General features: G+C 34.3%; 3 protein-coding genes across 3 annotated transcripts in view; all 3 read right to left on the reverse strand.

The window, feature by feature from the left end:
• Nucleotides 1-4,666, reverse strand: part of LOC136836635 (uncharacterized) — a 5,503-nt gene extending 837 nt beyond the window's left edge. The window contains exon 1 of the mRNA XM_067101102.1: nt 4,615-4,666. Within this exon, the coding sequence (XP_066957203.1) occupies nt 4,615-4,666 (52 nt within the window). The remainder of the gene's footprint in view (nt 1-4,614) is intronic.
• Nucleotides 4,667-6,093: 1,427 nt separating this feature from the next.
• On the reverse strand, nt 6,094-8,125 carry LOC136836545 (pupal cuticle protein-like). The gene is made up of 3 exons (XM_067100987.1): nt 8,081-8,125; nt 7,112-7,245; nt 6,094-6,307 (listed from the first exon to the last, which is right to left on the reverse strand). Exons 1-3 carry the CDS (start codon nt 8,093-8,095, stop codon nt 6,136-6,138), a joined length of 321 nt encoding a protein of 106 aa, XP_066957088.1. The 5' UTR covers nt 8,096-8,125; the 3' UTR covers nt 6,094-6,135.
• A 5,249-nt stretch (nt 8,126-13,374) lies between these two features.
• The window catches only part of LOC136836543 (uncharacterized), a 23,325-nt gene continuing 9,199 nt past the window's right edge, over nt 13,375-27,500 (reverse strand). Inside the window, exons 2-3 of the mRNA XM_067100985.1 lie at nt 22,161-22,285; nt 13,375-15,145 (exon numbers count right to left, since the gene is read on the reverse strand). Coding sequence (XP_066957086.1) covers nt 14,986-15,145; nt 22,161-22,285 — 285 coding nt within the window. The 3' untranslated portion in view covers nt 13,375-14,985. The remainder of the gene's footprint in view (nt 15,146-22,160; nt 22,286-27,500) is intronic.

Here is a 27,500-nt window from a genome sequence, read left to right on the forward strand (position 1 = left end):
TAATAATAATACCAGCATCCAGAATTAACACTACGAGTCACAGGTGTAATCAAGAAGCTCATTAGAAACTAATTACCTGTCTGACAGGTGTGACTACCAAGATAATTAGTTTTCAGTGTCAAGACTTCAGTGGTTAGTTAATTATCTCGTTCGTAATGACTCATTAGTCCATTCCTCCATTGATGTCCAGTTTGTTAAATAGCTTTCCCATTTAGTTTATTAACTCCCAGGCCCCATTGTGACCCACTAACTCTTACAACGGACAGTTCAGGTGAGATGGGAGTGTCGGTTTGGCTTAATTTAACCATCATTCAATACTTTTTTTTTTTTTTTTTTTCCCCCCTCCAGGGCTAGTCGTGACTAGTCTGTTGATCGTGTATACCTAAATTAGCGCTCATTAACTGATCACTGATCGCTTTTGGTCATTGCTGGTCAGCTCGTTAACAAGCGGAGTCAGTGATTAGCCTCAGTTATGAAGTAAGATTGATTTTTCTTAATTCTCGGGTAAGAATGTTTAATTTGGCAAGGAAGGGGGTACGCTCTCTCTCTCTCTCTCTCTCTCTCTCTCTCTCTCTCTCTCTCTCTCTCTCTCTCTCTCTGTTTGTCTCAGTCTGTCTCTTTCTGTCTGTTGATTTGCCAGTGTTTATTTTTAAAATTCTCTCTCTCTCTCTCTCTCTCTCTCTCTCTCTCATTTTGAACTCTGTTAGAAAATCTCTCTCTCTCTCTCTCTCTCTCTCTCTCTAAACTAACAAACATATTTTTACTTCGCAAAGCACAGAAAGTCAAGTAAGATAAATAATGAAAACTTTATTAAACAATAAAAATGTAGCTTCTTAACGTGGTCCAGTGGTTAGGACAACAGTCCATCTAGTGTGAGGTCCTCCGTTCAATTCTGGAGCGAGAAGGAATGTCTTAGGGGCATTCAGTGAAATCCTATGGTACCCCCGTAGACATAATGGGTTAATTTGTTTCCTGGTAGTTACTCGACTTTGGTGGGTTGTAACCAGGGCAGATAGGGCTATGGGGCTAGCAAACTCATCCACAAGAATTTGCTGAGAATCGGAAGGATGGTTCATAATAGAGTCAACCATATATATATATATATATATATATATATATATATATATATATATATATATATATATATATATATATATATATATATATATATATACATATTTATTTATTGATTTATTTATGTGTTGTATCTGCTGCTGATTGGCTATCAGCTTAAGGCTATTTGGGTTATCAAAGAAAAAAGCAAAGGTTATTCAGGAAAAAGTACTGAAGTGATCAGCAAAAAAAGTTGAGGTCAAGAGCGAAAAGCTATTGAGAAGTTAAATTCGAAAATACAGTTCATTTTTTATATCAAAAACAGTTTCTCTTTTCTTACCAGTAGCCCAGGAAGCAAAATATTATCGACTCTGAGTCCTATGCATCTGGGAAAATAACTTGCATGTTTCTCATTCTGTAATCTGCATATTATTTAATTACCAGCAATTTTGTAAAATTTAAGTGTACTTTTAATTGCATATAAACTGAAAATCTTTTTTGAGGATGATAAGAAAAGTATTACGAAGGATTGCGTGACTGGAAATCATATAGGTAAGTGGGAATAGAAATACTTCAGGTTTTTGCTGGATCATAATGAGGTAAGACAATGAGACAATGAGAGAGAGAGAGAGAGAGAGAGAGAGAGAGAGAGAGAGAGAGAGAGAGAGAAATGTAATTTCAATTACTGGTCACATTGACCAAACAAAACAAAAAAAAATGCTCGAGGTTCTTCAAAATTGCACCATGATGTATGAATCAGCTGCCACTAACCTCAGATATTATTATTTTCCTTTTATTTCTATTTTCAATTCAGTGACTCAAGCCTACTGGGAGGAAGACCTGGAAAGCCTAAAAAATCCTGGAAAGATCAGATATATTTATTTTCCTTTTATTTCTATTTTCATTTCAGTGACTCAAGCCTACTGGGAGGAAGACCTGGAAAGCCTAAAAAGTCCTGGAAAGATCAGATATATTTATTTTCCTTTTATTTCTATTTTCATTTCAGTGACTCACGCCTACTGGGAGGAAGACCTGGAAAGCCTAAAAAGTCCTGGAAAGATCAGATATATTTATTTTCCTTTTATTTCTATTTTCAGTTCAGTGACTCACGCCAGCTGGGAGGAAGGCCTGGAAAGCCTAAAAAGTCCTGGAAAGATCAGTTGTATTTATTTTCCTTTTATTTCTATTTTCAGTTCAGTGACTCACGCCTGCTGGGAGAAAGACCTGGAAAGCCTAAAAAGTCCTGGAAAGATCAGATATATTTATTTTCATTTTATTCCTATTTTCAGTTCAGTGACTCACGCTTGCTGGAAAGCCTAAAAAGTCCTGGAAAGATCAAATATATTTGTTTCCCTTTTATTTCTATTTTGAGTTCAGTGACTCATGCCTGCTGGAAAGCTAAAAAGTCCTGGAAAGATCAGATATATTTATTTTCTTTTAATTTCTGTTTTCAGTACAGTGACTCACGCCAGCTGGGAGGAAGACCTGGAAAGCCTAAAAAATCCTGGAAAGATGTTCAGGCAGAATTTGTAGAAACTAAGGGCCTTCATTTATCTACATTTTTCAGGTAAATATTTTTTATCCATAGTCCAGGTCAAGCTAGAACTGTCCTCTGTCCTTAGTTATTCAAAATTTTCATACACGTTTTCACAAACTCTCTCTCATTGTAATATCTTCTTACGCCTTATTGTGACCCATGGTGCTCGGACCTATCTCTAAAGCGTATTGCAAGTTTCTGCTCATATTACCAACAGACCGTCTGATTTTCTTGAGTAATACCCATCTCTCTCTCTCTCTCTCTCTCTCTCTCTCTCTCTCTCTCTCTCTCTCTCTCTCTCTCTCTCTCTCTCTCTCTCGGCTAAGCTACTGAATCAAACCGACCCCATTTATTCTCTTTATTTGAGAAGTAATCTCAGAAAGATTTAATTTAGATTTTTTACCAGTAAAAACGATAGTCACTGAATCGTGAGTTTGGCAAAGATAAGAATCACTTCCGCCATTAAAAGATATAAATGTTTTTATATTTTTTTCCAAGGGGAAAGTTTTAAAAATATATTTATTTTCATTGCGTTCAGATGACTGGAGAATCCAATGTTTAAGCTATTGTCTCTCTCCTTTATTTTTTGTGAGAGGGGTCGAGAAGTTGGGGGGGTGGGTGTTGTTAGGTGGAGGTGGGGGTGGGGGTACTATTATTGCCAGGTTGTCGTAAGATGCCCTCTTGTTGATGTCATAAAATGTCCTTTGTTGGAGTTGTCTTGTGAGGTATATCATAAGGTGTCCTCTCTGAGGTTTTCATAAGGTGTCAGCTGCTGAAGTTGTCATAAGATGTCCTGTAGTGAGGTTGTCATAAGGTGTTCCCTACTGGGCTACCATAAAATGACTTCTTATGAGGTTGTCATAAGATGTTCTCTGATGAGGTTGTCAATAGCTTGTCCTCTGGTGAGGTTGTCATAAGATGTCTTCTACTGGGGTTGCCATAAAGTGACCTCATATGAGGTTGTCACAAGATGTCCCTTGATGAGATTGTCATAAGATGTCCTGTGATGAGGTTATTATAAGATGTCCTCAAATGAGATTGTCATAAGATGTCCTCTGATGAGGTTGTCATAAGATTTCCTCTAATGAGGTTGTCAGTAGCTTGTCCTCTGATGAGGTTGTCATAAGATGTCCTTTGCTGACGTTATCATAAGCTGCCCTCCACTGAGGGATATAAGACAATGTCCTCTTATTCAAGTAGCTCAGTTTCCTCATCAACAAAAAGTACTGCCATTAAAGGACAGTTTTCACCTTCGTTTGTGGTTTAGTCTCAATAACCGTTCCTGGGAAGAGAGAGAGAGAGAGAGAGAGAGAGAGAGAGAGAGAGCAGATTTTGATTTGGGTGGTAGTGGCTGTAACCCTTAAAGCAAGTTCTCCTTTGCTGATATCAAAGAAAAAACTTGTATATTTGCCCATTCAAGTAGTTAGTTGCAGAAACTCTCACTACATGAGCAAAAATGCTGGGTTGCTTTATTAAGTAAATCAAGATACATGAGTATTACTAATTTACTACAACACGCACAAACACTGCCAATCTGACAAGGTGTATTAAGATTTTTATATGTAAAATATTGAATTTATCAACTGCTTCATTATCAGGCAAATTCTCTTGAATGTCAGAGCAAGGGAGAAAAAGCTGTATTGAATATTATATATATGTTATGCAACTTAGCAACGGCGGAATTATTCAAGAATAAAAATGTAGATATACGCTTTTGGACACTTATTCACGCACACAAGACCTTCTTACAAATTATTTGCCAGAAAGTAATCGCCTCTTAATTTTCTAAATGTGAAATACTATTGCATCATCAATTCTCTCGCGTCTCTTTTAAGAAAACGAAGATATGAGTATTTATATACCTATCCCATAAGCTGACATTGTTGCTAACTGTCGTCTTACTTGGTTGACTACATGATCTGGAAAGCACAGTTGGTTCTGGTTAAACATTTTCACTTCAAAGTCGCTTAGGTATATGGTTTATTCTCCCGCAAAAAGGTAAAATGTCACCCCACCAGTGTTACCGCTCACCGGAAGTGTGGTAACGCCAAAGGTGATGCGGATTATAGGGCTCATTGCCAAAAAATCTCGACACCACCGCTGACCTCAAAACGCTCAGGGGCCAAGCGAAGTTCCTAAGGTAACCGTGACGTCATCTCAGCCACGCATGAGGCTCCGTTTTCTTTGATTCCGTTGTCTGGCGAGTGATCTGGTTTCCTTTCCATTTCACGTTTTCTTTAATTCCCCAGGTTCGACTTCCCTTTCGTTTAAGTCAGCTGTCGAGCTGACTCAGAGCCATTATAGATTGCATAAAGGTGAAATTTAGTAACTTACAGACATATTCCATAAGCCATTTATATCTCAGTGAAGGTGAAATAACATTATTTTCAATCTTCAATCAGTAAATATATACAGACATTGCATTGCTGTACTACATGTAAGTTAGATTGAACGACCTTGTACCAAGTATTATTACTGTAAATATTTACAGACATTACATTCATATATTACATGTAAATTAGATTGAATGCTCTTGTACCGAGTATTATTACTGTAATATAAAGTGCCAACCACCTTGTGGGAGTTACCTGAGGTATGCAGAGATGAACTTTGACCTCTAATTAGTAAGAAAGCTATTTCATGATGTATGTTTTTCAAGGGTCAGTCAGGTGATGCATAGTAATCCACACACCTCTTAAAAAGTCTATATGCCCATGAAAATATAAAGGAATTTTTGCTCAAGGTCAGTAAGGCATGCAGACTTGTAAACGTTACTTTGCCACCCCGCCCCCTGTCCCCAAATAAAGACATTCATTAAAAAAGATCAAACAAAACACCAGGATATAACTTCCTAAAAGGTCAACCTGGTGATGCACAGTGCAATCGATTTGCAATTGCACTCATGACCTTTTCATTTTGATGACTCTTTACATTTGGTTTGCTTGCTCTATCAGAGGGTGTGTAGTGTCAAGATTAATAATATTGATTTCGGGTTGGTTTTTGTCTTTTAACCAGGCCAGGATTTTTTTCTGTAATAATCAACACAGTCATAAGTGTTTGTGTGAGAGAATTTGTAAAATCACTTGAGTGCAAATGCATACTTTGTGTGCATTGGTGCTCAGGAATAGATTTCGTAATGTTGTAGCTGTGTAAAAATTCACTAGTTTTTGACTTGGTATGACTGTACCCTACCACACCCACACACACACACACACACACACACACACACACACACATATATATATATATATATATATATATATATATATATATATATATATATATATATATGTATGTATGTATGTATGTATATATATATATATATATATATATATATATATATATATATATATATATATATATATATATATATATATATATATATATGTGTGTGTGTGTGTGTGTGTGTGTGTGTGTGTATCATTCCTATATTTACAGGGCAATAAAATTCTCACAACCAATAAACAAAACATTTATTGACACACCATACATCCAATTTACAAGAAAAATCCTGCCCCCCCAAGAAAGGATCCTATCCCAATTCACTAGGACTTCTCTCCGTCATACTCTCCTTGCAACGGCTCGAAGGATCCCTGGTTCCCGTCGGCTGCAACGCCTTGTTGATTGATGGGAACGGCGTTGGAGGACACGATTCGATAGCCGAGTTCGTCAGCTACGTATTTCACCCTGTACTCGATTCCTTCTGGTGATACCCAGCTGTCAAGAAAAAGGTTCAGATTCTACATAAGTTTATTTTCTTGAACCCAGCTGTCAAGATAAAGGTTCAGATGCTCTTTCAGTTTATTTACTTGAACCCAGTTGTCAAGATAAAGGTTCAGATGCTCTTTCAGTTTATTTTCTTGAACCCAGCTGTCAAGAAAAAGGTTCAAATGCTATTTAAGTATATTTTCTTGATGGAAGGAGTGGCGAGGGGTGGGGGGGGGGGAGAAGGGAGTGTGTTGTTTTGGGTGTAAAAAATTAGGCTTCGAACATAAAGTTTCAGGTGATATGTAAAATTCTTCTCCTCTTATAACTGTAATTAAGAGGAACTTCCAAGTCCAGTCATAGAGCACTTTCTCTCTCTCTCTCTCTCTCTCTCTCTCGTGGGGATGTTGGTAAGCAGTACTGCATTTTCTTTACCAATAATGCTTTTGTCTTTCTGTTCTGTCAGTAATAAAAATCTCTCTCTCTCTCTCTCTCTCTCTCTCTCTCTCTCTCTCTCTCTCTCTCTCTCTCTCTCACACACACACACAGAAAGCTAGCGAAGGTACGTAACGTCCGAGAACTTAGGAATTGTTACCTCACTTTTAACGGTATACTTATACCAATTTATATTATTAGAGAAGAGAGAGAGAGAGAGAGAGAGAGAGAGAGAGAGAGAGAGAATGAGAGAGAGAGAGAGAGAGAGCAAACAGATAACAGTAAAACCTAAATTGCTATGGATGAGCAAGATAAAATGATAACAATTATCTGACCCAGGTAATCATCAGTCAAGCTAATTAGCAAAAGGTAACACCTTACCTGTACGACCCCTTGACGGCCACACCTGCTTCTCCTCGCTGTTCTTGACTTTGGTCATCTGTCTCGAATTCGTAAATCGTGTTTTTTCTCCTCCCATGTACCAGGGCTGTGATGGCCACTAGTCCTAGTATTACCTGGGAAGTGGAAAGTTACTTCAGAAACTTGTAAGAAATTGAGGTAGATTTATTTTTAGTGCATTAGACTTTGTAACCAGGTGAGAAGGCTTATTCAGCAATGAGTTGGTCCTAATTGTCTATCTTGGCAATATTCTTGTTGCTTTATAATCTAGTAAAAATGCTTTAAATTAAATTATTAGTATTTATTTGCACCACTTAAGCACAAAGGCTATGATAAAAATTCAATGTCTGATTTAAATCACAATTTACAATTTCTAAGATTTTTCAGGTTAGTAAATCACTTTTTTAAGTAATGGGTAACAGTTAAGGCTGCTTGCTAATGTTTTTCAATATTTATACTAAGAATATTCAAAATGTGAATTGGTACAAACCTTTCTTGTTTTAATTATATATATATATATATATATATATATATATATATATATATATATATATATATATATATATATATATATATATATATGTGTGTGTGTTTTAATATAGAATTCACTATAGCTTGGGAATGACTTTCCCCCAAAAGGAATGATTTCTTGATAAGTGCTTCTGCGCCTGTCAGGATTCGAACCACTACCTGCTTGAGAAACAACGATAGACAGTGACTTGTCTTGAATGTGTTGATGTGTGTTTGTACACATGTGAGGGTGTATCTGTATATTTGTTTTGCTCGAGTAAGTAATTTTCGTGTTTCGAACTTGAGCTAGCCAACCCAACACTACAAATCTTTCTCTCCTGTACAAAGCCAAATTGAACCAAAACGATTCATCTTCCATTGGAGCACGGTGAATCGCCATCCTAAAGAGCTCAACATCACCTTCTGGAGTCTCAAACTCACCGAAAAACACCTCATTGTGACCGCTGGCTGGTTGCAGATCGAGAGAAGAACAATCACTGATGACCACTCCGTTGACCGTAGGGTCTATATATCGCATTTTCCAGAGCCTCTGACCTTCTGGAAAAGCGTCTTCGAAAGGGAATCCAGGTGTCATAAAATCCTTGCAAGAAGAAGAAGAAGAAGGAGGAGGAGGAGGAGGAGGAGGAGGAGGAGGAGGAGGAGGAGGAGGAGGAGGAGGAGGAGGAGGAGGAGGAGGAGGAGGAGGAGGAGAACTGCAACTCTTGACGTGCTGGAAAAGCCTTCTGACAGAGTCCTTACATCACTTTCTCCATAGGGGGTAGTGCCGCCAGTGCACCTCACGAGGTGCTCTGTAGGCATTCCTTAAGGTTGAGAGTTTTTCCTCCTGTTATACCTTTCAAACCTCCTTTACCTCCAATCTTCCTGTCAGTGCTGAGTGGCCTAAATTTTATATTCCAGCTCCTATTCCTCTTTTCACATCTTCCTGGTTGCAATATATCACCATAAAACCTTTGGCCAGCAGGTTTCAATATTCTGTGGAGAATGTCCGTTGGAACCGCAGGCTATCAGGCGTCGGAGGGCCCAGCTATAAAGTTTGGGAACGGTTTTACACTCAAATCAATAAAAAGGAGGGGAAGATCGTGATGGTCTGCTTACTCCGTTTATGGTCGAAGTGAGACAATAGATGTTGGTAGATGTTGCAGAACTTAATCGACTTTATGGTCGATCTGCGGCGAGTTCTTCTTGCGTAACTGGATGAAGAATCTTAGCCCTGATAGGGACCTCGTTAGTGTATTAAGAATTCATAGCCAACTAATGTAATTTCTTAAAAGGAAGGTTTGGATTTGCAAATGCTCACAAAAAATAAGTAAGAGATCTTGATATTAGCTATACCAGATTTTTTGTCAAACCTAAACGGGTTAATGAAGCTTCACTGTAATGTATAATTGAATTCAATTTGAATGAATTGAAGTTAGACAAGGGACTCATTCTTTTCTTACTACTACTACTACTACTACTACTACTACTACTACTACTACTACTACTAATGTTGACAATAATGCCCTAAAGTGGAAGACTGCAAATACAAATCTAAGAAAAAAGGTAGATACTGCAGTTTTCCTGGCCTTACTACTGATTTTGCAGATGCTGCAAATGACCCCTAAATAAAGCATTGGAAAATAATTCAAACTGCAGTAACTTGAAAAAGATAAGACTGTAGTATCTGCAAAAATACAAAACTGAGAATAATGGTAGATACTACTGTTTTCCCTTGCCTTACTACTGATTTTGCAGATGCTGCAAATGGGACCCCCTAAATAAAGCATTGCAGAACCATTCTGAAACTTGCAGTAACTTGTGAATTAGTGTTTCACACGCCCAACAGGTGGCATTTCTCAATTTCGAAAATTTTAGCACATACTGCAGGTTTCCATTTTAGAGCAGAATATTCTCGTATGATCTGTGATTTTCAATAAAATTCAAGAAAAATGGTACTGAAAAGCTATTTCGGTGGAATATAAAATCCGAAACAAAAGACCGTTAGTAAGCAAATGTCACATGGTTTCATACGAACGTGACGTCGACCCTCAAATGTAAACATTGCCTACCAGACGTCGTTGGGTCATCACATATTAAACGACCCACGAAGTTCCGTTTACCGCACTTATTTTATGACAGAATTTCGGCCCGTTAAAAAATCGCTTTACGATCAAAGACGCGAGAGAGAGAGAGAGAGAGAGAGAGAGAGAGAGAGAGAGAGAGAGAGAGAGAGCAGATTTTTATAGGGGTGGCAGTGGCTGAACCCCAAAAAGCAAGCTCTTCTGTCTGCTACGATCAAAGAAATACAATGTATATTTGCCAATTATGTCCCATTCGAGTAGTTAGTGAGAGAGAGAGAGAGAGAGAGAGAGAGAGAGAGAGAGAGAGAGAGGGAGGGGGCTGGGGTCAAGTGCAGTCGACCTAAAAAAATATAACGTGATGGAAATGCCACTGAATCTTTTTTCTAATCCAACTGAAGACGTAAGGTCACTGTTATGGTATTCACCGTGTGAGAGAGTAGATTTTTTTTATATAGTTGGGTTTTTTATATAGGAATCTTTTCTTATTTTTTTTCACTGGTTCACAGGATTTAAGAGAAAGGGGGCAATTAGACATGACTTTGGAGGTGCAGTCGTGTGGAGGTTCGGTACCTAGATAGTAATACTTTTAATATATATATATATATATATATATATATATATATATATATATATATATATATATATATATATATATATATATATATATATATATATATATATATATATATATATATATATATATATATATATATATATATATATATATATATATATATATATATATATATATATATATATATATTGTGTATGTGTGTCTGTGTGAAAGGATGGATCAATAATCTCAGGTTGTCCGGTCATGTGGAAAGAATGGGTGACCATCCTAAATTCTTAGGAGTGAGGAAGACAGGAAGTCTTAGTTAATGCTAGACAGATGTCGTGGAAAGGTTTTAGAAAAGAGCTCGCTTAATACCCAGGAAGTTTGACAGAACGTACAAGATGGGGGTGAGTGGCGCGGAGTGTATCGGCGGACTCGACGGGATGCTCATGAGCCACTGTTTAAGCGCAGAATGCATCTGCTTTTGTTCAAGTTTTCTTGAATTAAAGCGTGAATCTGATAGTGACAATGAAACTGCTTTTTCTCTAGAGCCATCCCTTGTTAGTGGACGTAGCCTAATGTTAGAAAAAAAAAGATAAACAGTTATATTACGTAAAATATTTATTGACCATAATATGATGTCATGATATGTCATGATACCATATGATGATCGTATGATGTCATGATGATCCTCAAACTGGGTGCCGTGGCACCCTGGGGTGCCACAGACAGTGTCTAGGGGTACCGCAAGATTGTCACGAATTTTGTCTTGGATAGATCATCTCAATAACAGTTGTAAATTTTTTTTTTTTTGCAGAATTCTTCATATAATTATTATCAGTCTGTCTACTCTGTGTTTATCATATTCTTCTGATATGTTCTTTCTTTGTTTGTACAGTATATTTCTGGATGCACGGTGTGCTGATTTTGGTTTGAGTATGAATAAAAATTTTATTCATTAAATAAGAAGTTAATTCATGGAGATATGGCGGGATGGTGAAAAAGGGGTGCCACGGTAATGTTTACATTAGTTAGGGTGCCATCACTAAAAAAAGACTGAGAACCACTCTAAAATCAGAGCCATCTAGTGGCAAGGTTTGTAAACATACTCCGCACCTTATTCCAATGATGTGTCGAGTTATTCCAGGATACTTGTCCATTTTCTTTGATGGCTGAGTGTTGAAGATTTCTTATGCTAAAAGAAAACCATTGCCTTCTCAGATTAATTTGATCTGTGTTTGTGTCAACAATTGGATTAATTACTTTGTTTTGAAAGCGGCACTTCTAATAATTTATTGTAAGTAAATATTGTTCGGTATTGAATTGTGGGGGTTGAAAGGTAATTTTATTATATTGGTCAATTAACAGTATTTTTGAGGGTGGGTAACCATTTTGTTTAAAGTTATAGGTAATGTTCTTATTATTTTGTAGATAGAATATTCATGGAGAATGGTTTCATAGACTTTTTTTGTCATTCTCGTATATTAGTACATTGTTTGTTAAGTGATATGAGAGCTATTGTGTTGATGGTCAGTTGATAGGTTACTTAATGTTAGCGGTAGGCTTTATATTAAGTGACTATAAGTTTTATAAATATTCCAGAGTAGTTATCGTTTTAAAATGTCGTGTTATAAAGTTTTGTTTTATGTGACTACAAGTTTTATGTATATTCCAGCGTAGCTATCAATACTTTTACCACCGTAGTTACCGATGCCATAAAAAGTAGTTATATATGGCAATAAATTATTAATATCATCATCATTCATTCAATATGTGAGGCTAATAATGAACCCTATGAATATTGTTGAATACAATGACGTACTCAGTGGCATACTAATAAACAGGTTTTTCTTGGCGTTATATATGATTTACTGACTTTCTTTGTTGGTTGTTCAGAGTCAGAAGTCCACACCAGACATCCTAATCCCTTTCACACCTTGCCATACTTAGGATAACTCCCCGTGCCGGCATAAAGCCTCCTTAATCTAAACTTACCACCCATCCATTTATTGCAAATATTCCTAAATCATGAATGAAAATTGTGTCAAGTAGGTATCTAAGCGGCGCACTGTAGGCATTACTTAAGGTTCTCTTCAGAGACCCTTCGGCACCTAGCCTCAACCCCTTCCATTCCTTTTACTCTACCTCCGTTCATATTAGCTTTCTTCTATCTCACTTTCCACAATTTCCTTACAATTGTTTCACAGTGCAACTGCGAGGATTTCCTCCTGTTACACCTTTCAACCCTTTTTTACTCTCAATTTTCGTTTCAGCGGTGAATGACCTCAGAGGTCCCAGCGCTTGGACTTTGGCCTAACTTCTGTATTTTATTTGAATAGGTATCTAAGATTTACAGCGGATAGATTATACGTGTAAATGCGTTCATTAAATAACTAAAAATGATTTTGTGGAATGTCTTTTAAATGACATGTTCGATATTTAGGAAATTATTCAGACCAAAAGAAAGAAAAAATTCTTAAAAGGTTTTACATTTTTGTTAATGAACGTTTTTAGGAAAAGGAATTGGTTGGTTAACTCCTTGTTCTTAAGATGTTTCTGAAGAGTTGTAGACTTAAACTTGTAGTTAGTGATTGCTATTAGCAAAAAGGACCTAGCGTACAGATGACATTAATTTTTTATCTTGATTCCTTTCCGTAGGTAATATCGTTAGTAGTGGAACATTTTTCCTTCGGATAGTTACATCGTATAATGTATTCATGCAAGCACACATACACACAAACACACACACCTGTATATATATATACACACATATATGTATATATATATATATATATATATATATATATATATATATATATATATATATATATATATATATATATGTGTGTGTGTGTGTGTGTGTGTATGTATGTGTGTCTGCATATTATGTGTACACACAAACACACACACATGTGTGTGTATATATGTATATCTATATATACGTATATATATATATATATATATATATATATATATATATATATATATATATATATATATATATATATATATATATATGTGTGTGTGTGTGTGTGTGTGTGTGTTAACAAATATTAAACTAAATATTAACATTTGGGGTGTTAAATAAAACTACATAATCATGTACATAACACGTCCATATATTTCATTTATCATTTTCTTACAAACCCACCCTGAAGGACTCAGCGAATTCTTCGGGAATTCGTCAGTCGCTGAATTCTTGAGGATCCGGCTTTGAAAAAAAAAAAAAAGAAAAAAGAGTCGTACAATAAATTACAAAATATCGATCATAACTCAGGCATCTATTTACTCAGTGCAACTAGAAAAACACATTTTTGAACTTTCGTCACTTAACAGTTAAAATTGGGGGCCAAGACTGACCGGATTCATATGTCTACAGTATTTACAGTTTGACGCATGCGCAATGGCACTTCATAATTAGAGAGGAATTTGAACTGATTTATAAATCTACTTTCATTTTTCGTGAAGGAGCTGGAAGTTACTTCAGCGGATAGGAAGTTTTTCTTATCAATTTGCATAAAATTATCTGATATCAAATCGGCTCCTTGATTGGTCTGTTTCGCCCTGAAATTGGTTTCATAATTGTCTCTATCGCAACTGTTTTAATATTAAACCAATTATCTCTACAGCGAATATGAAGTTTTTCTTATCAGTTTTCTTATTAATTATCTGATATCAAATCGGCTCTTGATTGGTCTGTTGCAGTCTGAAATTGGTTGCATAATTCTCTCTATTGCAAATGGTTCAATATTAAACCAATTATCTCTATTATAGTTGGCAAGTTGTGTCAGCGAATGGGAGGTTCTTCTTATCAAATTACGTATTGTTATCTGATATCAGATCGGCTCTTGATTGGTCTATTTCGCTCTGAAATTGGTTTCATAATGGTCTCTATTGCAATTGGTTTAATATTTACCAATTATCCCTATTTATGGTTGGATTCATAATTGCTATCTCTATTTAAGTTGGTTTCATAATTACCTCTTATTTCAATTGGTTTCATAATTACCAATCAATTATAATTCAGTTTGTTTCATAATTATTTTTACTTCAACTGGCTTCATAATTATCTGTTTCGATTGACTTGATAATTATCTGTGCTTCAGTTGGTTTCATAATTATTTGTTTCAGTTGGTTTCGCAATTATCTATATTTCTGTTGGTCTCAAAATTATTTCATATTTCAATTAAGTATTTGGCTGCAAGACTGTTTTCTCTGTCACTTAATTTATTCCTGAAGTTGAATTTAAAGTATCATAACTTCAGCATCGCTTCTAAAACGCCATATTACAACTCCAATTCATTCAGTAATAGTGAAAGTTAAAATCAGCCTTTGATCCATCCTAAAAATACCAGTCTCTCCAAAGACATCCTTTTAATACTTCACTATCATACCACTGTAAATCCACCTTTCTTACGACTTATTAAAAATGTATTTGTATATTTTTGAAAAAATTACGAAATAAACATAAATATTAGTTCCGCCAAAAATGATCTGCATATCATTGCAATGCAGATTGAAGCGTTTAAAACTCACTCCTACGAATGTCTTTGAAGACAGCCCTAAAAAACCCCATTCGATCTTGCCCACGTCACCAATTTCCAAGCGTACCATAAACAGTAAAACCCTATGGAGCCACATATCCATTAAATTCTTTTGTTTACCAAAATAAATCATCGCAAAAACGCATTTTTTTAATTTTGTTTTCCTCACTGCGTCGTGTCCTCGTCAGAATCCAGAGATCCCTGTTGGCCGTCTGCGAAAACGCCGTCCGCGTTGACTGGAACGGCGTTCGATTCCAGAATCCGGAAGCCCTTCTCGTCCGCGATGTACCGAACCAGGAAGTTGATGCCTTCGGGGGATGTCCACCTGAGGAATGAGATTTGGAGGGAATGTTAATTAAGTTGACAGGTGTGAAGGGATGGATGAGGTAGCGTCATCTTTAGGTACTGAATTCGATGTGCATTTTAGAAGGCTATTTCAGACATTTCACACTTTTTATAAAATATATACATATACTTTGGAAAGCATGCAGTTGGATTGCTGGAAGAACTAGGCAAAGCTGTTATTATTATTATTATTATTATTATTATTATTATTATTATTATTATTATTATTATTATTATTATTATTATTATTATTATTATTATTATTATTATTATTATTATTATTATTATTATTATTATTATTTCATATCTTATTTAAAATACATTTGTACCAGTCCTTTCTATTTTAAACAAATTATTATAATTATTATTATTATTCATGCCTGAAAAATATTAAGACTTATTATTATTATTATTATTATTATTATTATTATTATTATTATTATTATTATTATTATTATTATTATTATTATTATGTACGTCCATTTTAATTGGAAATACTGCTATGTCTTCGAATTCCTGAACTTGAAAAATAAAAATAGGAAAAAATGAGAGTCAGTAGGATATTGAAAGAATGATTTAACAGACATAAAAAAAATATCTGTGGAAATAAGCAAAGAAAACTTTAGAAACAAGTGTGATAAATGAAGAATAGTAGGTGGACGAGAACTCTCAAATATCATTAGCTAGCTTTGAAATTTGTCAATTAGCATCTTCAACATTGCATGCAAATGTAATTGTGCTTTCATTCTAAATTTTCTTTGAGCTAAAGGCAATTTTTGCCTTTGCTTGCTTATTGCGAGAAGCAAAATTCAAAATTGTTTTGAATATTTTCATCTTAATCAAAGCAGGTACATATAGGTCTGCCCCCATGCTGTCACTCTTCTATTTTTTACTTTTATTATGTTTATTCTCCCATTTCTTTCCATTGTATTCCATGTCCCCCTCCCCCTAAACCTACCCCTACTTCCATCGTTCCCAGGCACCCACAGCAGACTCCCTGGTCCTTTAATTATCCCAAGGAATGAATTGGCTGGTTTAGCAAAAACTGTTCATGGAATGAGTTCTAATATGCTTGTTCAATTCTCTGATTTTGGAAGACCCGTGATTATTATATATATATATATATATATATATATATATATATATATATATATATATATATATATATATATATATATATATATATATATATATATATATATATATATATATATATATATATATATATATATATATATATATATATATATATATATATATATACTGTATATATATTTAACCTTTTGCTGTTATAAAAGAGAAGAGTAAAACAGGGAAATGTAAAAATACGACCTCGTAAGTATTCCTACTTGCTGACCTCGACTTCAGTTTAAGAATTATTGTAATTGTATACTGAAAGATTTTTTCCTTTATTGGACATTGTAAAGTACATGATGCGTAGGACTAAAATTAATAGAATGTTGCCATTTCCTAAAAAAGGAAAATAATAAAAAAAAATGTTTAAAAAAAAATAACTAATTTTTCTGAGGAGCAGCTAAATGCTGTGTACCTCCAAACAGTAAAAATGCAACCCCCACCCCCACAACCCCTAAAGTAGATATTTGGCAAAGTTCAAGAGATATTAGCTGCTAAACTACATCGTTTCCCTGCGGTACCTATATAATCTCTCTCTCTCTCTCTCTCTCTCTCTCTCTCTCTCTCTCTCTCTCTCTCTCTCTCTCTCTCTCTCAAACCTTAGATACACATTCATATAATCTCTCTCTCTCTCTCTCTCTCTCTCTGTCTCTCAGACCTTAGATACAAATTCATATAATCTCGCTCTCTCTCTCTCTCTCTCTCTCTCTCTCTCTCTCTCTCTCTCTCTCTCTCTCTCTCTCTCTCTCTCTCTCTCTCAAACCTTAGATACACATTAATATAATCTTCCCCCTCTCTCTCTCTCTCTCTCTCTCAAACATTAGATACACATTACTGTAATCTTTCCCCCCCCTCTCTCTCTCTCTCTCTCTCTCTCAAACATTAGGTACTCTCTCTCTCTCTCTCTCTCTCTCTCTCTCTCAAACATTAGATACACATTACTGTAATCTTTCCCCTCTCTCTTCTCTCTCTCTCTCTCTCTCTCTCTCTCTCTCTCTCAAACCTAAGATACACATTCATATAATCTCTCTCTCTCTCTCTCTCTCTCTCTCTCTCTCTCTCTCTCTCTCTCTCTCTCTCTCTCTCTCTCTCTCTCTCAAACCTTAAATACACATTCAAGTAATGCAGTCACAAAGGTTAATGAAGAAAATTTACAATGCCAAAGTAACTGTTTTCAAAATTACAGAACTCGTCATGGGTTCACTGTCAGTTACGTCACTCGTTATCATAATTTAAGGCCTGACGGTAAATTAGGAATTTCCTTGTAGGCAGCCACGATCCAGAAATAAATTAACACTGTAATAAGGTCATATATAACAAAGCTCAACATTATAAAAGGATAATTGATTTGGATGAGGAAGACTGTATATTTTGTTACCTGTGTGGCATGAAATATATTTCTTATAGGAACAAATTAAAATATTATGTAAATATTTATATAGTAGTTCAACATTATAAAAGGAAAATAGATTTGGATGAGGAAGACCAGGTTTTGTTACCTAGATTACACTGAATATATTTTCATTAACTTCAAGTTCATATTGAACACTATTTTTATGCATAAAATTTAATCAGGATTTAGTAGATTTATTTAACTTAATATGGGGATTGCATACTAAATTTGAAAAGGAAATTATGTATGGATTTTGAAAATTCTTTGAATCATGTTTTAGAAAATATATAATTGTACAAGAATTTAAAAGAGTCTTTGAACAATTTTGGGAAAAATTATAAAAGCATACTAAAAAGGAAAAGAATGTGCATAATTGTACAAGAATTTAAATAATCCTTTGAACAATTTTAGGAACAATCACGACTGTATACTAAACTTTAAAAGAAATATGAAATTGTAGAAGAATTTAAAAGATTCATTGAACAAATTCGAGAACCGTCATGACTGCATACTAAACTTTAAAAGAAAATTTGAAATTGTAGGCGAATTTAAAAGATTCTTTTAATAAATTTGGAACAATCGTCTCTGCATACTAAAATTGAAAAGCAAATATACAATTGTACAAGAATTTAAAAGAGCCTTTGAGCAATTTTGAGAACACAAGAATTTAAAAGAGCCTTTGAGCAATTTTGAGAACAATCAAACACCTTGAAAAGAAAATATATAGTTGTACAAGAATTTAAATAATTCTTGGAAAAATGTTTGGGAACAATCATGACAGCATACTAAACTTCATAAAAAATATGTAGAAATTCAGATTTTCCTCCTTTCCAAGCATCAGTGTCCTCGGAGCTGGCAAGATAACGAAGGTTGAAAATGCAACCTTGCAAACAGTTCCTTCAAAAAACTCTGAAGGCTCTTAAGGTAACGACGACAATGCAACAGCTATGATTAAATGTGACCCAGTGGTATTAAGAGGGGAAAGCTTACTTCCATCTGATGTGAGGAACTGGATAGACGAGGCGAGATGGAAGGTGGGGGGGTAGGGTAGGAGGGAAAGGGTTTGGGGGAGGAGTTTAAAGAGGTTTTTTGGGAATTTAAAAAGTCTTTGAGGAAATGAATTTTTAAGAGACATTTTCTAACAACAGGATTTGAGGATATGACGGGAATAAAGGGGAATATTTTAAAGGGCTTTAAAGAGAATGTTAAATGTTTTCATTAACTTAGATAACGTGGGATTCTGTAATATGGAGTTACTTAAAATATACCTTGGTTTAGTGATGATCTTCTTGTCCTCTCTCTCTCTCTCTCTCTCTCTCTCTCTCTCTCTCTCTCTCTCTCTCTCTCTCTCTCTCTCTCTCCTTAAAGATAGTTTGCTACCATAACATACCTCCTATTATCACAACGGAAAGTCTAATATAATTTCAGTGCAAATTACATTATTTTTCCTTTCGCTGTTTATTATCTCAAACATACGTTTTAGTGATATCCCTTGCTATCACAAGACCTCATTAATATAACAAAAACAATAACAACGATAATAACAGCATACTATATAGTGTATTTGTATCAGGAGAAGGCTAAGCTCAGGAAATCGAATCAATTCTTTTGGTAATTACTGAACACAGGACATTCAAATTCATGACTACTCAATATAGAAATCTAGCAACCAAACAGATCTATAAATTATTTGGTGTAGATAATTAGCGATCTTTGATACATGTAAACGATGCTTCACTATATGTTACATAAAAAGTAGGCTCAAATTAATGTTTTCCACTTTTAATAATAATAATAATAATAATAATAATAATAATAATAATAATAATAATAATAATAATAATAATAATAATAACAGGTACATATTTTGGAAACAACCTTTGACCCACGTCCTTGATTTTATCCCAAAATAGGAATCTTCATATAAAAGTTAACAAAAATTAACATAACTGGGCATTCTTATTCTGGATAGAAGACCCTACCGTACAACAGATTTTTGTTTTTATTATATTTTTAATTCAATTTACCTCTTGTATGACTCAATAAATAATGACAGGTACACTGATAAGATTGACGATACGAATGGACTTCCTTATTCAAATTCTTCCTTATTCCAATTCTTCGATAATTCTTTTTATTTCTTTAATTCTGTTTTGTCACCGAGGCTTGATACTGTTATTATTGGGAGATTATTCTGGCCTTATGCCAGCACGAGGTCGTCCCCTGGAGCAGCCAGTAACACTTGTACTTAAGTATGACTCATGCATAATAAGAGTAAGGTTGTTGATTATAAAAACGAAATGTTGTAACAACTAACCTCTTCCGTAATGACTTTGCATTCTCTAGATCTGGCCTGCTGCTTGAAGGCAAGGTACAATAATGACAGGTTCTGTACTGGTGCTTTTATCGTTTGATAAAAACATGCAAAAAATTCCTGTATTAACCAGAAGCAGGAAATGCATTGAGCAATGTCTTATGGACAACATCACGGAACTTTTCAAATGTCTTTGAATAATAGAGTATAAGTGATTGAATGGTTTAGTTTTTTCTCGCCTTGACAAATTGTCTAATTTTACTTGGCTGAGCAAATGAAATATACAAAGTTATCAATGTCTTTCGATAACAGAGTATATGATTAACTTTCGTTTAGTTTTTGACTCGTCTTGACAAAATGTCTTGTGTTGGTTTGTTGAACAAAAATATACGAATTTGTCAATGTCTGATATGCTTTTGCTGGTCTGTTATGTCCGAACAAATTACAGGACATGACGTATGATAGGAAGTTTGTTAAGGTGTACTTTTAATTAATCTGAAAGCATAAATTTTGTCTATGTTGCTGTGGTTGTTTTAGAATATATTAGTTATTGAAATCAAGGATAGTTTTTGTTGGAGAGAGAGAGAGAGAGAGAGAGAGAGAGAGAGAGAGAGAGAGAGAGAGAGAGAGTAAACATACGAATATATTTAAATGATCAGTATGCAAAAGAGACAGAAAAAAAGAAAGACATAGTGAAACTAAAATTTTTTACGAATTTGAAAAAAATAAGAGTCCATGCCATCTTTAATAATAATAATAATAATAATAATAATTAATAATAATAATAATAATAATAATAATAATAATAATAATAATAATAATAATAATAATAATAATAATAATAATAACCTTTATCCCTGATCTCTGCCAAAATCAAAGTACTGAGTTTAAATACTTGGAAATAAATACAGCTATAGCCAGGTGCCCAAAATTCTGACAACCAAGCCTTTATGCCCTCCAGTATATCAGTCACATTTCTGGAAATAAACGCTGCCGGAGGCGTTCCAGTGGGCCTGGAACATTCCAGTAAGGATGGCTGGATAAGTTTGGATGAAACCGGTTTCATTGGGGTACGGGCTCTTTTCCTAAGGCAGAAGTGTTGTAGGATGTGGAAGGAGGTAAAGAGGATTGGTGTGGACCTCTGGACTTCATGCCAGTAGGACTGTTCTCCTATGGAGTTCCAGAAGTGTTGTAGGGCGTCCAGGGAAGTAGGAGGCCTGTTATTGACCTCTGAACTTCTCCCAACCAACATAGAGTTTTCTATCTGTGATCGGGCGTTATACCCTCGCTAAGGTTAGGTTGAAAGGAAAGCGAAGAATGGGCAGAGGGTATGGTGCCATTTGCCCATCATTTGCCCCTAATCGTCTGTGAAATTCTAGCAGCTGTTTCGTCCCTTCCACTGCCTTTGAAAACTTTGGAATTCTCTCCCTGCTTTTGTGTTCCTGGGCTCTCTTAATCGTCCTTTCTTCGAGGGCAGTTTGTTCATGCATGAATTTAGAACCAGGCGGCTCCTTGGTATTACCTCGTCGAGGCCTTATCGGTTTCAAATTGTAACAATCTTGAGTGAGAGGAACAGAGAGAGAGAGAGAGAGAGAGAGAGAGAGAGAGAGAGAGAGAGAGAGAGAGAGGATATATATATATATATATATATATATATATATATATATATATATATATATATATATATATATATATATATATATATATATATATAGAGAGAGAGAGAGAGAGAGAGAGAGAGAGAGATATATATATATATATATATATATATATATATATATATATATATATATATATATATATATATATATATATATATATATATATATATATATATATATATATATATATATATATATATATATATATATATATATATATATATATATATATATATATATATATATATATATATATATATATATATATATATATATATATATATATATATATAGAGAGAGAGAGAGAGAGAGAGAGAGAGAGAGAGAGAGAGAGAGAGAGAGAGAGAGAGAGGAGGCGAGACAGTTGATGGGTATTGAATGGGTCACAACAATTCCCAAATACCCACCACGCCAGCCGATCCCCATCTCCATAAACAAACATCATAACAACTAAACTTCACTTGCATGTGACCGCAAGTAACCCAACTCTTACCCGTAAGTTCCCGTGATCGCTGAACCCGGTTGACCTTGCATCGTGTGGTGGTGGTCGTCGCCATCGAAATCGAGGACTGTGTCAGGTCGCGCTGAGGTCAGCACGGCCAAGGTGACAAGGATGACCTGAAAAACGACACTCGGTCAGAAACTTGGGTATAGGGATTTGTTAAAGGTTTTTGGGCATTTTTTATTTTTATTTTAAGAAAATTTTAGTTTCAGTTCTTGGTTGAAGAGTTGATCGATTCAATGTGGGTTTGAGTTTGGAAGTTGCACTCAATTCTTGAATTGATGGTGATGTTATAAGACGAATTTTTATGTAAGCTGTTTATTATATCAGTGACATCAAGTATATATATATATATATATATATATATATATATGTATATATATATATATATATGTATATAAATATAAATATATAATATATATATATATATATATATATATATATATATATATATATATATATATATATATATATATATATATATATATATATATATATATATATATATATATATATATATATATATATATATATATATATATATATATATATATATATATATATATATATATATATATATATATATATATATATATATATATATATATATATATACATACAATTTCTTGTTCATTTCTTAAACTATAATTCCTTCAAAACTGATATTTTCAGGGCATAAAATCTTAAGTTCATCACCGCACGTACTTTTCACGCACCGCTGCATCTAAATAATATAAAAATTATTCCCCCTTAGTATGAAATTGGGAAACAGTGCCTTTGGAAAAGAAATATAAAAGAAAGACAAAACGATACAAAAGAATAAAATAAAAATATAATAAATTCATGGGACTTTTTTTTTCTACGTTGGTCCTAGGTTCCTCCAAGGTTACTGTCTAGTCACGTGGTCTCTGAGTGGAATGTTGAGTTGACGTTGTTTGTGTTTAAAACGGAATTAATTGGCCTTTGTTATTGATGCTGCATTGATACTTCCCTGAGTTTAATGGGGAATTAGAATAAAAAGGTTTTTGTACTTATTGTTGAATTTTATGTTTGTGTTTATTGATGGATTAATAGTTCCAGCTGACTAATTTTGATAAGGGCTTCATATTGAAGGGTGAATTGGTAGACTTTGTTTATATTATTTAGTTAATGGGCATTTCTGCATCAAATTTGATCAATAGGTATTTCAAGTTAATGCCAGTGTTCTTTGTGGTGGGTGCTGAATTACTGTGCTTGAGTTTAAAGGTGGATAATGTGTGTTTGTGAGTAACGGTAAATCCATAGATATTTAAGGTTAATGTTAAAATGATATTTGTGCCTAATGTTGAATTAAGTTTGTCTTCTGTGCCGGCTTTGTCTGTCCGTCCGCACTTTTTTCTGCCCGCACTTTTTTCTGTCCGCCCTCAGATCTTAAAAACTACTGAGGCTAGAGGGCTGCAAATTGGTATGTTGATCATCCACCCTCCAGTCGACAAACATACCGAATTGCAGCCCTCTAGCCTCAGTAGTTTTATTTTATCTAAGGTTAAAGTTAGCCATGATCGTGCTTCTTGTAACGATATAGTTCAGGCCACCACCGGGCCGTGGTTAAAGTTTCATGGGCCGCGGCTCATACAGCATTATACCGAGACCACCGAGAGATATATCTATTTTCGGTGGCCTTTATTATAAGCTGTAACGGCTGTACAGAAAACTCGGTTGCGCCGAAGAAACTTCGGGGCATTTTTTACTTGTTTCAATTTGATGCTGAATTATTCTGTGTTTTTTTTGTCCAGTGTTAAATTAACATAACTATTTCCCTTCCTTTTCTGTTCTTAATTTTTTACGCTTCGTCTTCTCGTCATATTCTTATCAAGATCAGCGAATTAATACGTAGACTGACACCGATATTACATTACGCTCTTCATATTCCGTATCGAGATCAACCTTAAAAGAAATATATTCCTTGAGATCCGCGAAAAAGTCACGAGTAAGAATCTCACAGGTCCGTGAAAACTTTCTTTCAGATTACAGCCTTTCGTTTCTAGTTTTCCTAAACTAGAAACTGTACAATTTGCTGTTAAGTCTGCTGGCTGAATATATTGCGCAAAATTTCCCCTAGTTAGTTTTCTGAAAAGAAAACTATTGCGCCAGCTTTGTCTGTCCGTCCGCACTTTTTCTGTCCGCACTTTTTCTTTCCGCCCTCAGATCTTAAAAACTACTGAGGCTAGAGGGCTGCAAATTGGTATGTTGATCATCCACCCTCCAATCATCAAACATACCAAATTGCAGCCCACTAGCCTCAGTAGTTTTTATTTTATTTAAGGTTAAAGTTAGCCATAATCGTGTTTCTGGCAACGGGATAGGCCAGGCCACCACCGGGCCGTGGTTAAAGTTCATGGGCCGCAGCTCATACAGCCTTATTGCAACAGCACCGAAAGATAGATCTATTTTCGGTGGCCTTGATTACACGTTGTACAGAAAACTCGATTGCGCCGATGAAACTTCGGCGCATTTTTTACTTGTTTTTATATTCATTTGATAATTCCTTTTCATGTCCGATGATCTGGTGAAATATTCACGAAAGAAGAATATTTTCTGTATTAAAAACTTTCTCATAAGGTTCACAAAATTTTTAAAAGATTTTTGCAATAACTTCCATCTTGCATTAAAAATTTGCTTGTTCAAATTTCATAAAACTGCGACGATTTCTTCGAAAAGTTAATTTCATAACTAAATCTGATAATTATTGTAATGAGAAATACCACTTTACCCTCTTTAACAAGTTCGCTTCGATAACTAAGCCTGTGGGGCAAAAGTTTTTACGCAACATCAAAAGAATTCCCGTCTTAATTCCTGTTCGTAACGAAGTCTTCACAGGCAGATTTCACTGAAACTGGTAATATTCTATATTAAAATTCCATCTGATAACAGCATTGCGTGAGCCAAATTTGGAAATACATTGAAGACTTCATACAATAATAAGTATATTTTTTTGTTTTTCACTCTGCTTCCAAGTAACATACGAGGTGAGTGGGCGTCATTTGCAGAGCTTCATTTGCATAATCTCAAATATTTACAATAAGTATTTACAAGTTATTTTTGGATGGCCAAGTTAGTGTCTTCATTGACAGCTAAGAGTAGATTATTATTATTATTATTATTAGCTATTTATTATTATTATTATTATTATTATTGGATTATTATTATTATTGAAGTCTAACGTTGGGGATTTGTGAATCTGTCATTCTGTTTCATTATCATTATTGGAAGTCTAACTTGGGCATTTGTCTCTCTCTCTCTCTCTCTCTCTCTCTCTCTCTCTCTCTCTCTCTCTCATACTGCAGCAAATGTATACACTTTATTCGTTCGATATTGTCTCTATCTCTCATTCTTTCTCTTTACTTAAAATACTCTCTCTCTTATTCTTCCATACTTCAGTAAAGGCATATACATCTTAAGAGGCAAATACTCTCTCTCTCTCTCTCTCTCTCTCTCTCTCTCTCTCTCTCTCTCTCTCTCTCTCTCTCTCTCATACTTCAGTAACATATTTTATCTTGAGATGCACAATACTCTCTCTCTCTCTCTCTCTCTCTCTCTCTCTCTCTCTCTCTCTCTCTCATACTTCAGTAAAGACATATTTATCTTAAGATGCACAATCTCTCTCTCTCTCTCTCTCTCTCTCTCTCTCTCTCTCTCTGTCCTGTAAGTGACGTTTACTTCTCTCTCTCTCTCTCTCTCTCTCTCTCTCTCTCTCTCTCCTGTAAGTGACGTTTACTTTTCTCTCTCTCTTACCTTCAAATAACGTCCACTTCTCTCTTGGACCAATTCTCTCTCTCTCTCTCTCTCTCTCTCTCTCTCTCTCTCTCTCTCTCTCTCTCTCTCTTTATAGCACACATTTTTTCTCCCTTCGAGAAAACCGCCATTCCTACTTTCACACGTTTATTCATCTTGATAATGTCTTTATCGAACGTCCATCTCAGGGAGTGAGAACTGAATATTCTCCATTTCTCACATTCTCATCCCCGTTTTATTTGTGTCCACGAAATTCTCATATTTAGGAAAAGAATGGCTTTTGGTTTTATCAATTTTTTTTTTTATCTGTGATTATTTCATCTATCAACTATTTTTCTCTTATTTTATTGTTGTGTTTTTGAATGTGGGAATTTATCTCATTATTCAAAATAATTTTCATCGACGTTTTAAATTTTTATTATAAATCAAAATTTAATTTTTAATTAGGTTGATAATGGTTAATTAATTGATAACAAAAAGACCATTTAAATATATTTTAAGCAAGTTTAATAATTGTGTTATTTATCAAGGATAAACATTTTTGTATATGACCAGATTTTACTTGGATCACAAAATAATTCATTAAAAATTTTCTTCATTTTTGAAATTAATGAATTTCAATTCGACAACACGGACACATTGCTATTCCAACGCTTTGTGGATCTGCTCAGGTATGATAAAAGGGAATGAAAAATTCAACAAACGGATTGAAAATCTGAAACCTTGTTTAAAAAAAGAACTATGCGATGTTTTCATTCAAGTAAATTCTGTAACGGGATCTTATAATACTAAAACATACTGTATATATACTATAATATATATATATATATATATATATCTTATAATATAAAATATACATATATATATACATATATACATATATATATATATATATATATATATATATATATATATATATATATATATATATATATATATATATATATATATATATATATATATATATATATATATATATATATATATATATATATATATATAAGATCAGTAGGAACTAAAAGCACTATGATAAACAAGGCCTCATTAAAAATACATCCCACATAATAGGTGTGTACATAGGAACGCCCTATTAAGGGATGAGTAAAGATTTTTCAATGATTCTCGTGTACAAACCAGTTTAAGTTTTTATTTTTATCTATTTATTTGTTTTTCGGTTCAGAAAGTTAAAAGAATAGTTTCCTCAAAATTAAAGCATTGGTAAAAGGTCATATTCCTGAGTACTGTCAATGCTAATTTTTCTTAATAAATATGAGAAATAGAACTCAAATTATTTACGAGCATAAATTAATCTTGGAACTTCAATACATAATTTACAGTATCGTTCAGAAACCTCAAAATAACAGATAAAAATATTTAAACACATGCACAAACGCACAAATCAGACAATGAAGGAAAAGAGTTCAATCCCACGGAAGGGGAAAAACAAAAAAAAACCTTTCTCCTAGAAAAACCTGCCATGCTCAGATTAGTCACCTGGTGGCAGGTTGCATAACTGTTGCATGAGAAGAAATATTCCACTGAGTCAACAGGCATCAG

The sequence above is a fragment of the Macrobrachium rosenbergii genome, chromosome 56 (genome assembly GCF_040412425.1).
Source record: "Macrobrachium rosenbergii isolate ZJJX-2024 chromosome 56, ASM4041242v1, whole genome shotgun sequence".
Lineage (NCBI taxonomy): Eukaryota > Metazoa > Arthropoda > Malacostraca > Decapoda > Palaemonidae > Macrobrachium > Macrobrachium rosenbergii.